The following is a 15814-nucleotide window of genomic DNA, read 5'->3' on the forward strand; positions in this document are numbered from 1 at the left end:
TGTTCCCGCTCTTCTACCTCTTAGTTTCCCCAGCTTCCTTCAGTACTCAGCTCAGATCTTACCTACTCTAGGAGGTCTCTTCTGTTCCCCCAACTGCTAGTGCCTTCTCTTAGAATGCTTTCCACCTATTCTGTATATATATTTTTCTGCAAAGTTGTTTACATATTTTATGTCCACTAGAATTTAAACTTGAGAGCAGAGACTTTGTTTCTATCTTTGTATCTCAAGCACTTAGCACAGTGCCTTTCATACAATATGTTCTTAATAAAGGCTTCTTGACTTGTCTTAACTAGAGTAGAGTAGGAGTCATGGAGAAGACAGTACTTTATAATATTTCTGAAGACCCATGGAAATGTTACTTTTCCCATATTGTAGAAAAGGAACTAAGGTACAAAGGCACAAAATGTTTCACTCAGGAAGTTACCTAAAGTAGATCAAAGAATCAAGTCAGACCTTCTAATTCAGACAACAATACTTTCTGCCTACCTTGCCCTTCCTTGCTATGTGTCATGGACTGGCACACAGTAAGTGTCTAATAAATGTTTGCTGACTGACTGACTGACCTTGCTGTGCTTTTTACAGATATATAGAAGCTTTAAGAGCTCAAATACAGGAGAAGATGAGGCTGCATAATATTGATTTGCCTCCATTGTGCTGCTGTGGTTCTGATTTCTGGGCTGCTCATCCTGATACCTGTGCCAATAATTGTATCTTCTACAAAAACCACCAAGGTATGTTTTTAGGAAAACATGAGACCTGATGGCAAAAAACTGAAACATGCTAAGGTTGTTGAAAATCATTCATATTTCTCCCTGACCTTATTATCTGTCATTTTATTTACTCTCTCATATTAGAAAACTATTTTCAGATTCGGTCCTTATTATTTAATTTGTGAACAAGGCCCATTTATTACACAGAAGGAAAGAGGAGTAGATGTTTACGTAGCCACATAGAACAGCCCTATAGCCATTCCCAATCTATAGAGTATCCAAATGTTCGTTAATGTCATTTATTGATCATTTATTACATTCAGAACATAGTATTAACCTTTTCATGTAAATTTTTTTAAATAATAAATTTATATTATAATTTAGGCCATAAAAATTGCTTTTCAAAAACATCAGTCATTTCCCAATATTACCACCACTCCCCTTAAATTCTCCCTTGTAACAAAATATTAGTTAAAGTAAAACCTCATTTATGTGAAAATATACATCATTCCCCTATAAGTCTGCACCTCCTTCCTGGAGGCAGGGAAGTTTTAAACTATCCATTTTGTTTGGGACATTGAGATGATTTGGCAAAAACCAACTCCATCGATAAGAACCCTGGGTGACTAGAAGTGCTCCCTGCTCATCTTGAGGGGGCAGATAAATTGTCTTCCTTGCAACAACAAAGGCACTCATCTCTGTGGCCCATAGCAGTGTATGTGCTTTTAGTGAGATGCTTCCATTGGACTATATGAGATACTTTCATTGTTTTTTATATTGGTGGCCTAAATTATTTGAATATCATTTCAATTACTCCCTCTGAAAAATTAATATTAATTGATTACCATAGTATGACTATGAGCTAGTCTGTCTTTCACCCTATTTTTTCATGTGTAAAATGGTAATAATACCTGAAGTACCTAGCTCCATGGGTTGCTGTGAAATTGTAATGAGATAATGGATGTTAAAACCCTTTGCAGAGTTGAAAGTGCTACATAAACACTAAAGGTCAGGGGTTGAAGTCTTCGAGGTAAGAGGGGAATTTCTTATTTCATTGACATAGGAAACTCCCTGCAAGAAAACTCCCTCTGTCAATGCAGATTTTCATCTGTTCTGCAACTTAAAATCTTAAGAGAGTTTCCTGGAGGAAACTACTGAGTGATTAAGTGATGATAATCAACTTATTAATTGGTTGATTGATTGTTGATATAATAACCTTAATATATTAACCTTATGATGATGGAGGTTAATGGAGGTTAATATATTAACCTTATGATGATGTGTTTCTCTGTCAGGGAAACAGAACTAGTAGAGTAAGGTTGGGGTGTGGAAACTGTTTTGGAATTTTAACTTTTTTTTAATCACTGTGAAAACTCTTGTTTACAGCATACACTCAAGCACTACATTCTGTCATCTCATCTTGTGAGATTTCTGAAAGTAATTCATCGATGAGACTTGCCATCCACAGTTTTGCATCTGCAAGCAGACGGAATTGGAAGATTCTGTAGCAGTACAAAAGTGGCATCAGTTTACACTTCAAATCAACTCTTCAGAGGGCATTTGGATTCAGCTAATCAGGCGTATGATTCTAGGGAGTGGGATTGCCACAGGTATCCACCTATTCTCCTGGAAGTCAGTCCTTGACTGGTGGACTAAACCGTGCCTTATGAAGGAATACAGATTGGAGTCCAAACGTTGTCTCTCTTAACTGTAAATCACACAGGTGCTATTGTTTTAAAAGGTCAGCACTCCGTCTGAGACAGTACCTGACTGCTCTGCTGCTAATTGAGAAGAGTTTTTGTGAATTCTCTCTCAGAGATTCTCCTCATCATCTGTTCAGAACTGGTTTTATTTCATTCTTCTAACCAAAGATAAAAGTATCTGGATGGGGCAGGGGTTCAAATGAATTTCCAAGTATCAGCATTGGTCCTTACTGTTTTCTTATCTAGTTATACATAAGAATCTAAGATTGGAGACTTTGGATTTTGAAACACATTAGCATCCCAAGTATTTGTGTCTTCTGCATTGCAAAAAAAACCCCAAAATAACCTAAAATGTTGCTTCTTTTCCAATTCCATGACTATTAACCTTGGAGGCAGAGTTTTTATGTGTTTTTTTCTTTAGAAGACTTATGGAAAAAGTAAATAGTTCCTCTGTCTGTTGAGAATCCTTGTGTGAAAGAAAAATATTTGAGAAAGCAAAACTAAACTTGAAATAAATCAAGTCTTTTCTAATGTCCCCATTTTGAATCAGTGAATGAAATACCAGTTCCCCTGCTGAGCAGATAAAGTAAAAATCCCCCTCTGTGATATGAGTTTGGTTTGTCATGGCAGCTTCCTGACCTGCTTTCATCTGGCTAAGTAAGTTAACCAGCCAGGTGATAGTCAGCACCTAATGACAAAACATTTAAACTGAATCTGACAGATGTCAAAACAGGTAGTAGTGGGTGGCAGAAAAAAAATTTGTTAAGCTATTCTTTGACTTGACCTTTTTTTTAGCCAAATTAATTGATCATTTTTGTCAAAATGCTTGAAACCTATATGCTCGTAACTCCATCCTTAAAGAATTCTTCTCTTGGTCTTTGTTTCAGTTTGATTCAGCAAATGTTTATTAAGCACCTTACCTGTGCAAAGCACCGATTTTGAGATGCCCTACAATATCCTTTCTTCTTAACTCAAATATATGGACTACATAGTCTATAAAATCTCTTGCTGCTCTAAATGTCTGTCCTTGTATGGTCTTATGATTTGCCTGTTGTCACTTGCTGAGTTGGTAGTGGGACCAGGATAGGGTTAATTTTTACCTGTTTTCCCCAGTAGGGCTTCTTGCCATTCTAAATTCAGCACAAATTCATCCTTAGCTAAAGGGTCAGCAGTACAGTTGTGGTTTGGTGTTGTCAGTTTAGCTTTTATGGCATTGGAGAATTATTGAGAAGCTAATTGCCCTTCAGGAAGAAACCTAGGTCCCATGTTCCCCAACTATGATGCAACAAAACTTGTTCAGATTAAATTGGTAGTCTAAAATACAAGTTTAAGGAGGAAATGAGAATTTTGAAGATCAATTCTTCCAGTTTCCCAGATTAACACAGATTATTATTTCCTGGACTTTAGCATAAGAAAAGTGCAGAAAACTGAGTTGGTGAATTTCAGAGAAATTTCTTTTCTTGGGAAAAAAACTAATTTTATGTCTGTTGTGTGAAACTTGGAGGGTATGCTGTCATTTCAGTTGGACATCTGAATGAGTTTTTCTCCTAAAAATCTACTAAAAATGTCTTTGATATATTTAGTCACCAGCAACTTTGAAAAAGTATTTATATGCCTACTTATTAAGTTCAGTGCGCTTAACTCTGAAAGTCTCTAGAAATGATTTTGTTGAATTTTCCATTGGATTCTTTTTAAACAGAGACTGCATGATATCCTAAAATATGTACTCACTCTTGGAAGCAAGAAAATCACAGTTCAAATTCTAGCTCTACTATTAACTGACTGAGTAACCTTGACTTAAGCTTTCTGAACCTATTTCTTTATCTGTAAAATGAGGGAGCTAGACTGGATGACATCTAGCATTATTTACCTGGATAGAAAGAAGGTTCCCACATTCAGTTCCTGGCTGCTTTTCTGATTCTTTCTAAGAACAAGATCCTGCTTTTCAGTTTTCCTGGTGTGTTATATGGATAGTTTATTTTATGTACCCTACCTTCCTGGGCAATAATTCTAAAATTCTATTATAAATAAAAATGGTTTTATATTTTTTAATATTAATTTTTCTCTCTGTCTCTTCACTTCATTCACCACATGATATGTTTGTAGTGGACCAGTGGTAGAATTGGATTGTAGATAATGAGATAAGGAAACATCTGTACTTCCTTCTAAACTCTGGTCTTACCATCAGAGCCAATACTGAAGTCCTGATAGAGTTAAGGAGGGGAGAAGTAGAAGTATAGAAGAGATTTAGGGAAAGGTATTGTTAGAAATTCGACAAAGAAACCTTAACCCTCTTAGCTCTCTATCCAGAAGAGATCTTTAAAGGACTTGTATCTATGTCAGTAGGTTGGGCTGTAGAGTAGAATGTATGTTAAAGACATTCAGAATTTCAGAATGACAATGAAGTATGAGTTTTCCTTTAAGAATAAAGTTAGAAGACCTAAAATGTGGCATATTTCCCTGAGTAGTTCCACCTGATGACTGCTAGTCCTGACAACTTTGGTGATACTCATAGTAGCTCACATTTACATGGTACTTTTCAGTTTAGAAAGTGATACACTATCCATTCTTGATGCATAGTGTTTGTCACAGTCAATGATTAATAAATGCTTGTTCAATGAATTGAGATGGATGAATGTAGGGATGTAAATAAAGATTTTTCACATACTGACTCTGAGGTAAGAACTTAAGTGATTGATTTGTCCATTGTCATGTTTCAGCTAGTTAACAGCAGGGCCAGCTCTTGAACACACATCTCCTAAGTGCTATAGAGTATCAGTAGAAAGAGATCACAAGGTCATCTAGCCCAGTCGTAGTTGATTAAGACAATCTCTATAAATACCTGACAAATAATTATCCAACCTTAGCTTGAAGACATCCAGTAAGGAGCATCCAACTACCTCCAAAGGTACATTCCATTTCTTAATTCTGATTGTGAAGTTTTCCTTACACTGATGCTAAATTTGCCTCATTGTGACTTCTATCCACTTCTCCCAGTTCTGCCTTCTGGGACTAAGCAGAACAAGTTTATTACATCTTTTCTGTGATAGCCCTTTCAAAAACAATCATCACATCCACATCTCCTCACCTCCTAGTCTAAGGCCTTTCACCACTCTGATTGCCTTCTCCTTAGATGTTCTCCAACTTATTAGTGGCCTTATTAAATGTGTCCAGCATTGAACCACAGTACTCTGCCCAGAGGAGTGTATATTGGGACTGTCACTATCCTAGTCTTGGATACACTCAGCGAGATGTAAAATCGCAGTATTTTGTTCAGCTGCTATAACAAAGCAAAACTTATCTTTCTCAGGTGAAATGTTTTCTAGTTATGTTCTTTACTCTTTTACTTGTGAAACTGATGTTTTTAACCCAAGCCTTAAGAAAATGACATTTATTGGGAATACGTGTAGGTCCAACCTAACATTCTAATCCTGAGACCTTTCAGGAATTTTATTTTCCTTTAGTGGATTAACAACCTTTGGCTTTGTATCAGTGCCACTTGCATATTTGATAAGCGTGCCATCCATGCTAATTCCAAAGGCATTGATTTTTTTAAAGAAATATTTACCAAACCATATCACACCTAACAGATTGGCAAACATGACAGAACAAGAAAATGATAAATGCTGGAGAGGATGTGGGAGAGTTGGAACACTAATTCATTGTTGGTGGAGCTGTGAGCTGATCCAACCATTCTGGAGAGCAATTTGGAACTATGCCCAAAGGGCTACAAAAATGTGCATACCCTTTGACCCAACAATATCATTTCTAGGACTGTAACCCAAAGAGATCATAAAAATGAAAGAGGGTCCCACATGTACAAAAATATTTATAGCAGCTCACTTTGTGGTGACCAAAAACTAGAAATCAAAGGGATGTCCATCAATTGGGGAATGGCTGAACAAGTTGTGGTCTGTGAATGTAATGGAATACTATTGTGCTATAAGAAATGGTGAACAGGAAGACTTCAGATAATCTTACCTAGAAAGACTATATGAACTGATGCTGAGTGAAAGGAGCAGAACGAGGAGAACTTTGTACACAGCAACAACCACAGTGTGCAAGGAATTTTTCTGGTAGACTTAGCCCTTCACAGTAATGCAAGGACCTAAAAAATTCCCAATTTGAGGCAAAATGCCATCCACATCCAGAGAAAGAACTATGGAATTAGATTGCAGAATGAAGCAGACTATATTCTCTTGTGTTTTGTTTTGGTTTTTCTCATGGTTTCTCCCATTCATTTTAATTCATGCAAGAAGACTAAGGTGAAAATGTATTTAGTAAGAATGTCTGTGTAGAACCCATATGAGATTGCACACCATCTCAGGGAGGAAGTGGGGAAGGAGGGGGAGAAAATCTAAGATTTATGGAAGTGATTGTAGAAAACTGAAAACAAAGAAATTAAAAACTATATATTTACCAAGAAATGTATAGCAAGAGCAGTAGTTATAAAAGAAAACATTCCCACCGAACTTGGGGGACACTCTCCCATTGTACATAAGGTCCCTAGAAAGAGGGAAGTTCAAACCTTAAAACCCTGTGGTAGGCATATATGTATGGAATGTGTTGTCACAAGACTACCTTTCCAATTCCAGGTTTGGAAAATCCAGTTGAAGTTACTGATAAAAATAACAAATACTAAACACAGATCCGTGGGGCAAGATGAAAGGATGCAGAGAAGCTTATGTCATTCACATTCCAGTAAAGCTCTAAAAAATGCACCGGAAGAAACAGTGATAAGGTCATAAAGCTAGTCCAGAGCTACACAAGAAGACTCATAGAAATCCGTAGAGACTTATGAAGACATGCTAGGAAAAGTTAAAGGTTCAGCAGCAAGCCATTGGAGTTAGGAGACAAGTCCAAATCAAGGCCCCAGTAGCCCAGCAGATAGCAGGAGACAGAGCTAGTCCTGCTCAGTACAAAATCCACCCATGCCACAGACCAGCACATAAACACCTGGCACCCAAGCTACAGCATAGAACATGGCCAGACCAATGACCTAGCAGCCCACTGCTCAGAGACCACATGCTGAAGTCACAGCAAGAAAATGAATCAAGGCAGCACTAGGGAAGAAAAGTGTCTTGGGTTTCTGTTTTTGGTTTTTTAAGAGGTATGGTATAAATGCAATTGACAACTTATGTTTGGAGTCTGTTAGGGTGGTGTCAAAGAATGAAGTGAACTCTTGAGTTCCAGGACTATATAAAGAGAAGGAGAAAGAAAGGGCCAAAGCTAAGGGTGAAGGTGAAGCACTGAGGAACTAAGCCAAACCCTTACACAGGGTGAGAGCTGGGCTTACAGGAATATAGGCCCAATTCTAGAATACAGAGGAAGTAGATTATTCCAAACGTGAAGAACTGAACACAATGAAGCAATAATATGGATTGAGAGAGATAAACGCATGAAAGAGGAGGCTCATGTAACAGTGCAAGTAAGATACACCCTGAACAGCTAGGGTGGTAGCCATGTCAGTAGAGAAAAGGATTCAAGTGTGTGTAGAAAGAATTGAATGAGTATACAGGATGAATGGGAGAGGAGCATTTGGTAATGCCATGTTCGTGAACCTGGGAGGCTAAAAGTTGTCAGTGCCCTAAACAGAAAGATCTAAGTTCAGAAGAGGGGAAGGTTTGAGGTTCTATTTTGGATATGTTGAACTTGAGAGGTCCACGAGGAATAAATAGGCAGCTAGTAACGGAGGATGAGTTCAGGAGAAAGACAAGCACTAGATATATGAATGAATGAATGAAGCACTTACTAAGTACGTTTGTGCTAAGGTCTGGGGATACAAATAGAAGAGCTCACAATCTAATGGGGACTGCAAGTTAAATGGAAAAGTCCCATGATCCTTAAGGTACAGCAGCAAAGCAAATAGTAATGCCTCTTTAATGTCATTTCTGGTGATAAAATCATTATATTTCTAATAGTGATTTGACAGTGTGAAGGACTTTGGTGAAAAAAACTTTCTTTCCCTGGGTCTTCAATAACTCACCTTGTAGTTTGTGTTCACTTATAGGAGCAATTGCCAGGCTACATTTCTGCAAGAGTTGCTTCCCAGAAGAATTTTTTACTAAAGAAGAGGTAGAAAGCATTATGAAATGCAAGATGGATAATTTTGATTACATTAAACTGAGAAGTTTTTGCACAACCAAACCCAATGCAACCAAAATTCGGAGGGATGTAGTAAATTGGGAAAGAATTTTTACGGCTAAGCTCGGGGATAAAGGCCTCATTTCTAGAATATATAGAGAACTGACTCAAGTGTATAACCATACAAGTCATTCCCCAATTGAAATGGTCAAAGGATATGAACAGGCAATTTTCAGAGGAAGAAATTAAAGATATCTATAATCATATGAAAAAATGCTCTAAATCACTTTTGATTAGAGAGATGCAAATCAAAACAACTCTGAGGTACCACATCACACCTATAAGATTGGCCAACATGACAGAACAAGAAAATGATAAATGCTGGAGAGGATGTGGGAGAGTTGGAACACTAATTCATTGTTGGTGGAGCTGTGAGCTCATCCAACCATTCTGGAGAGCAATTTGGAACTATGCCCAAAGGGCTACAAAAATGTGCATACCCTTTGACCCAGCAATATCGCTACTAGAACTGTATCCCCAAGAGATCATAAAAATGGGAAAGGGTCCCATGTGTACAAAAATATTTAGAGCAGCACTCTTTGTAGTTGCCCAAAACTGGAAGTCACGGGGATGCCCATCAATTGGGGAATGGCTGAATAAATTATGGTATATGAATGTAATGGAGTACTATTGTGCCATAAGAAATGATGAATAAAAAGACTTCAGGGAGGCCTGGAAGGACTTATATGATCTGATACTGAGTGAAAGGAGCAGAACCAGGAGAACTTTGTGCACAGCAACGACCACAGTGTGCGAGAGTTTTTTTTGGTAGACTTGGAATTTTGTAATAACGCAAGAACTTATTAAAAAAAAAAAAATCCCAATGGTGATTTTCTAAGGCAAAATGCCTTCCACACTCAGAGAAAGAAATACGGAAGTCATTCGCAGAATGTAGCAGATCATGTTTGTGTGTGTGTGTGTTTTTATGTATCATGTTTTGATTTGTCATATGATTTCTTCCATTTATTTTAGTTTGACTACATAGCATGACTCTAGTGAAAATGTACTCAATAGGAAAGTACATGTAGAACCTATACGGAATTGTATGCTGTCGTGGGGAGGGAGGGGGGTAGTGGGGGGTAGGTGTAGGGGGGATAAAATCTTAATTTTACGGCAGTGATTGTAAAACATTAAAAGATAATAATAATAATAAAATTAAATTTAAAAAAAAAAAAAGAGTTGCTTCCCAGAATGACAGCTGTAAGCACTAACCTGGAAGCATTGCTATTCCCAAGGTTCTTGAGTGTAGGGTCCTAGGCTAACTCCATTAGAGTCTAAGGGAAGATAGTAGGCATGGTAGTTGTAGTAGTTTTATTTGCCTGACAAATGCTGCCTCCTTTCTCTCCTTTAGGGTGCCTTGCTGCTTCATCTAGGTTGGCTTGCCTTTCTTGTGAGTGACAGTTGGTATTTGGTGGGGCATGAAGGGATCAAGGGAGCTGTTTCCCCAGATCATGGCTGTGAGAGCTGGGCTGGAAGCAGCTTGGAGGAGTGCTATTACTCTGAGGGCTCTTATACTTTATTTGCCTGTTGGTGGCAGTTGATCCAAAGTTGTTGCTGGTGGCGATTAGGAAGGTGCACCCCTTCTCCACAATAATTTCCTCTCTCAATGGCCGGAGGTGCTAGTCCTGAAGCAGATCTCGTAATTTGGGTGACATTCTATTCCTGAAGCTTTTGGGTTCAGACACCTGGACTGTCTCCAGAGGTAATAATGGTCAAGATGCTGGTAGTGGTTTAACTTTCCTGATTCATGCTACTCCTTGTCTCTCAGGGGGAAAAAATTAAGAAAGAAAAAGGAAAAGAAAGATAGGAAGAGAAAGAAAAAAAAAAGAAACTGGGAGTCATCTGCATAGGTATGATAATTAAGCCCATGGAAATTGATAAGGTCATTAAGTGAGAGCATAGAAAAAGAAGAGGGTACAGGACAGAGCTTTACAGTGTGAATTATGAACCAGCAAAGGAAATTGATAAGAAGGTGTTAGACAAGTAGGAGAAGAACCAAGAGAAGTCTGGACATGTCAGAGAAGAAAGAATAACCAGAAGAGGGTGCTTAAAAGTATCACATGTGGCAGAGAAGTCAAGAAGAATGAGGATTTTAAAAAGGAAATTTTTTACAAAAAGAATGAGAACTTAGAAAATTTAGAAATCATGTAGTATAAAGATTTGGAAATTAGGAAACTACTGATGATTTTAGACAAAGTAGTTTCGGTTCTATGTTAAGTTCAGAAACTAGATCGCAAAAGTTTGAGGAGTGAGGAGAAAGTGGAGGGCATGAAAATAACTAGTTTTTCTAATCATTTGGCAGTGAATGAAAGAGACAGGTATATGATGATGGTAACCTGAGGAGATGGTAGGAGTTTTTAAGGATGGAAGAGTCGTATTTATTTGAAGGTAGCAGGAAAGGAAACAGGGACAAATGGAGTATAGATTGTAGGGAAAATCTGCTGGGAAAACAAACAGGAAGGGTTAGATCAAAGGTATATGTAGAAGGGTTGGCTTTGATAAGAAGGGCCATTCTTTAGCAGCATGGGAAACTTTGTCAAGGGTTTTGCTAAAATAAAGAGAAACTATATGGCATTCTCTAGATCTGCCAGTCTAGTAAACCTATCAAAAAAGGGAGCAATGTTAGTCTGTTGTGACCTATTCTTAAAAAAGAAAGAAAGTTGTTTTGATCCTTTTGTTTCATATCACAGTCATATCTGGATATATAGCTCTCACCCACATCTCCTACCACCCCTCCCTTTGTAACTTTGTTACAAAGGAAAAGATTGTTAAGAAAAAAGCCAGTGGAGTGATTTCACCTAATCCCAATTTTCATGACCTGTTTTTGATAAAACTATGATGGATCTAAATGTTCACTAATCCCTTTAACAATAGATTCTAGAATTTTGCTAGAAATCAAAGCCAACCTCATGAACCTATAGTGGGCAAACTCTATTTTTCCCCTTTCTGAAAAGTAGAACATTTGTCTTCCAATCTTTTCCATGCTCCGTAATTGTTGAAAAATCATTGACTGTTGCTTAACAGTCATGTAAGTTTTTCCGAATCCTGTTGGCTTGAACTCATTAAGAGCAGCTAAATGCTCTCTTGTTGTTCAGTTGTTTCAATAGTGGCTGACTCTTTATAGCTCTGTTTTGGGGTTTTCTTGGCAAAGATACTGGAATGGTTTGCAATTACTGCTCCACTTCATTTTACAGATGAGTAACTAAGGCAAATAGGGTTAAGTGACTTGTCCAGGGACATACAGCTAATAAGTATGAGGCTAGATTTGAACTCAAGAAGATGAGTCTTCCTGGTTTCAAGCCGAGTGCTCTATCCACTGAGGTACCAGCTGCCCCAGAAATGCTGTCTTACTGATTCTTTATTTCTCTTGGTTTTCAGTTCTAAATAAGACATATTTTTTTGTGTTTTCCTAAATACAATTTAAATCTAAAGATTTTATTCCTTGTTGGAGAGTACAGAAGCAAAAAAGGAATTCAGTCTTCCCTTTTCATCCACCCAGAGCAACAAGTCCTATCCCATCTTTGGTGTTTCTCTTTTCCCTAATATAATTTTAAAAAATTTAAACAAATGCATTTTTTTTTTTTTACAAATGCTCAATCGTTTTTTATTTTAAACCTTGGTCCAGAAATATAAACAGCTGTCTCAGATATCGTCAGCAGCAGTGATGAAACCACCCCCTGTGCCCTTAAAGGCTTCAGTTTCTTTCCCAAGACTTTGTAGTCTTTAGCAATGTTTTCTGCATTCAATAGTGGATTGTCATCTGGTTTGACAAGCTCTGGGAGGTTCACTTTTATGTCTTAGATATTTGCCTTGGGAAGACAGCAGACCTCTCCATTGTTGTCAGATCAGCAAAGAGCTACTTAAGCACTCATCCTCATGTAAGAGACGTGAGACCCCATACTCTAACTGCCTCGTTTTACAGATGAGGAAATTAAGGCCCAGAGAGTTGAAGTCGTTTGTTTGAAGTCACATGAATAATAAATGGCTGAACTACTATTTGAACCCAGGTCATCTGATTCTAAACCCAATGCTCCTTCTACCGCACCACACTATCTCCCAATTATTTGTCTCTTTTTCTGACTGTGTTTGATCCCTTACCTTTCAGTGCTAGAGGATCTGTATCATCATTCAATAAAAAATAAAAAACTCCTTCTTTGGTAGGTCTGATTCATTCCTCTTTGGGAAGAGCTTTGTATCTTTCACTTGGCTCAAAGTTAGACCTTCTTTCTCTGTGTGATGCTGTTCTCCTACCTTGTGACCACGGAGCCAGGTCGAGATTCCCATCCTCCTTTTCAAATGCTTTATCTTCCTTGTTTTCACATGAAAACTCTTCTGGTTTTCCACTCTTGTTTGATTTTGAGGCTTGTTTGGGGGCTTAGGTTTTCTTTTCCTTTTCTTTTTCCTGAACTCTTTATTCCCTAAGCTAATTCTTCACTCTCAAACTTATTATTCAAGTTCCTTTACCTTTTCTTTTAGGGAATGCACAGTGAGCAGTTGGCAGAAATACAGACATCACACTCCTTTTCAGACTGGAAAAATATCCTCACGCTCCATGCTTGCTGGAAGTGAAAGCCTCAGTATGTCATTCTTACTAGAAGCTCCTATAAGGAACTGCTGTAGTCTCTCTACAGCTTGTTGTATCATCTTCCACTGGAGTTGTTACTCTCCCCAGTTGGTAGCAATCTGACAACCATACCCATCTTTCTTCATTTTTCTTTCACACTTCTTACTTTATCTTACCAGCTACCTCAAGTTCTTTGCTTCAGTTTAAGTCTTTCACCTTTCTTTCTCCTTCAGTTTTTTAAGTTTACCTAAAATTCCCTCCGCAAATTCAGTCTCTAGCCTTCACAATTCTAAAGTCCTTCAATTCATTGTTTTCCTCTATTTGCTCAAATTCTCCTACTCCTTTTCCCACAAAATTATATCTCATGTAAGCTGTGTCCCATTCTATTGTTTTTCCACTATACCACACTGTCTCAACCACTATCTGCTTAGATCTGAGAAGTTCCCTTTGTCTCTGGGACTATTCTACTGTGTTACTTAATTATCTGGACTTCATCACTGTGTACTAGGTCTTATTTGATTGGAAAGGACAGGACATTCTGTCAACCTTTATCTGCTCACTGGGTATAGAGTCTAATCACTGCCTCCAACTTGGGATATAAAGAAAAAAGGAAAGGACATATGTAAGGGTTAGTTTTTTGGGGTGTTTTTTAATTTGGCTTGAAGTTTGCAAAGTTCCTTTCTTGGCTGCTCCCCTGTTTTTTTTCTGGGAACTAGATTTTTCCTTTAGTTTCAGATGATTAATTTGCTTTGTGTTCCATACTGGGCCATATAACACAATTTTCAAAAAAAATTAGGAGTTTGGAAGAGTTGCAAAGATAAATTTCCTGCTGGAGCAAAGGCTATGAGTTTGCTATTGCTTTTGTCATTCATGGTTCTGATGAGGAATTGGCTTATATTGGTAGATAAGTGCCATCTCTGACCCTTCCTAACATCATTGACTAAGGTTAGTGGATAGGCCAAGGGGGAAAATCAAATTAACCCCATTTCTTTGAGTTGACCCAATACACTGTTGTGTTCCTTCACATATGAAGACCAAGAGAAGACAGAGAGGAGACTTTTTGCTGTCTCTTAATTCATACCTTTAGATCTTTTCCTGGCACTTGGCCTCAGTTTGTGCTGACAGGAATTCTAAAATATATGTCTAGTGAGCTCATTAGGAAGTGTGAACAGGAAGAACCTGTATTTACCTTAGGTGAAGAGGAGTATCTCTTATCTCAGAAGCTTGTTCCTGATTACCAAGGGAAGATTGCTTAAACTGGGGGATTACCTGGATTCTTTGACTATTCTGTGGAGACAGAATTAGCCAAAGATTAATTCAGTACCGCAGTCTAACTAAGGGCACAGCAGAACTGGATAAGAAAGAAACCTTGTGACATAGCCTCGTCTCTAACGTTGGGCTTGAGGCCTCATACAACTAACTTTCCATGGCAAGATTGTTAAATACTCCATGGGCACTAGAGTAGTTCTTAAAGGATAAGAAGGGCATTCATGGAGGATCAGAGACAGTCTAAGGGGAGTAGAAAGGAGAAAAAGAGTAGACAAGTGGCACAGAAGATAAAGCCCTCCCTGGAATCTTGGAGTTAAGAAGACCTGAGTTCAAATGTGACTTCAGACATGTAATAGTTGTATGACCCTGGGCAAGTCACTTAACCTCTTTCTGACTCAGTTTTCTCATTTGTAAAATAAGATAGTAATAAGCACCTACCTGCCAGGGTTGTTGTGAGGATCAAAGGTGATAATAATTGTAAAGCTCTCAGCACAGTTCCTGGTACATAGTAGGTATTTAATAAATGCTTGGGTTTTTTTAAAGAGTAAAATAAGAATTTATTAAGAAAATCTTCAAAATTCTTGGACCCAAAGATGCCACTGCTAGCCCAAGATGGTTTAAAGACAGAGTGAAAGACTTCATACATACCAGTGTTATGTATGAATGGGGCGGGGTGGGGGACGAATGGTTAAAAAACTGTAGTATATAAATGTGATAGGATATCACTGCACTAAGAGAGGTGATAACTGTGAAGACTGTAGAGAAACATGGAAAGGCTTATATGAATTGATGCAAAGTAAAGTAAGCAGAACTAAGAAAGCAATATACAATATGACAATGGAAATTGAAAGAAAAACATTGAAAAGCTGAGAGCTGCATAAATGTGATGCAATTCAGTCCAGAAGTAGAGATGAGGAAATGTACTAGCTCTCTTCCTTTTTTGCAGACACAGACAACGGAGGGATAGAACGTTGTTTATATCATCAGACTTAGTTGATATGTTGGTTCATTTTGCTAAATTGCTTTTTTCCCTCTCCATTATAAGAATTTATTTTTCTGGGTAGAAGAAGGAGGAAAGATCTACATGGAATTTTAAATGATATAAGAATAAAGGATATCAATGAAAATTTTAGAGGGGAAAAAAGAAAAGCTTCAAATTCAAGAAGAGAATGAATAGTCTGCTCTAGGATTACAAAAAGTCACTTATGTTCCTGCTTTTCTCTGTGGGGTGTGAATGGTAATTGTTCAAAGAACTTGGGGCACTGCTTTTTTTCCCCAAGGCTCCTTTTGGCTCTCCTCTGTGGAGGAAAGCCATATCTTCTGTTAAGTCGACAAGCATTTATTAATTGCTTACTCTATGCCAGGCACTGTGCTGAGTAATAGGTAGAACTTGACTTGCCCCAGCCAGGTATATTCCCATATAC

General features: G+C 37.9%; 1 protein-coding gene across 3 annotated transcripts in view; it reads left to right on the plus strand.

The window, feature by feature from the left end:
* Positions 1 to 4471, plus strand: part of CCDC15 (coiled-coil domain containing 15) — a 54300-nt gene extending 49829 nt beyond the window's left edge. For all 3 annotated transcript variants that reach the window (XM_072611445.1, XM_072611446.1, XM_072611447.1), the window contains 2 exons: positions 583 to 731; positions 2097 to 4471. In XM_072611445.1, the coding sequence (XP_072467546.1) occupies positions 583 to 731; positions 2097 to 2218 (271 nt within the window). In that variant the 3' untranslated portion in view covers positions 2219 to 4471. The remainder of the gene's footprint in view (positions 1 to 582; positions 732 to 2096) is intronic.
* The last annotated feature ends 11343 nt before the right edge of the window (positions 4472 to 15814 follow it).

Source organism: Notamacropus eugenii, chromosome 5 (genome assembly GCF_028372415.1).
Source record: "Notamacropus eugenii isolate mMacEug1 chromosome 5, mMacEug1.pri_v2, whole genome shotgun sequence".
NCBI lineage: Eukaryota > Metazoa > Chordata > Mammalia > Diprotodontia > Macropodidae > Notamacropus > Notamacropus eugenii.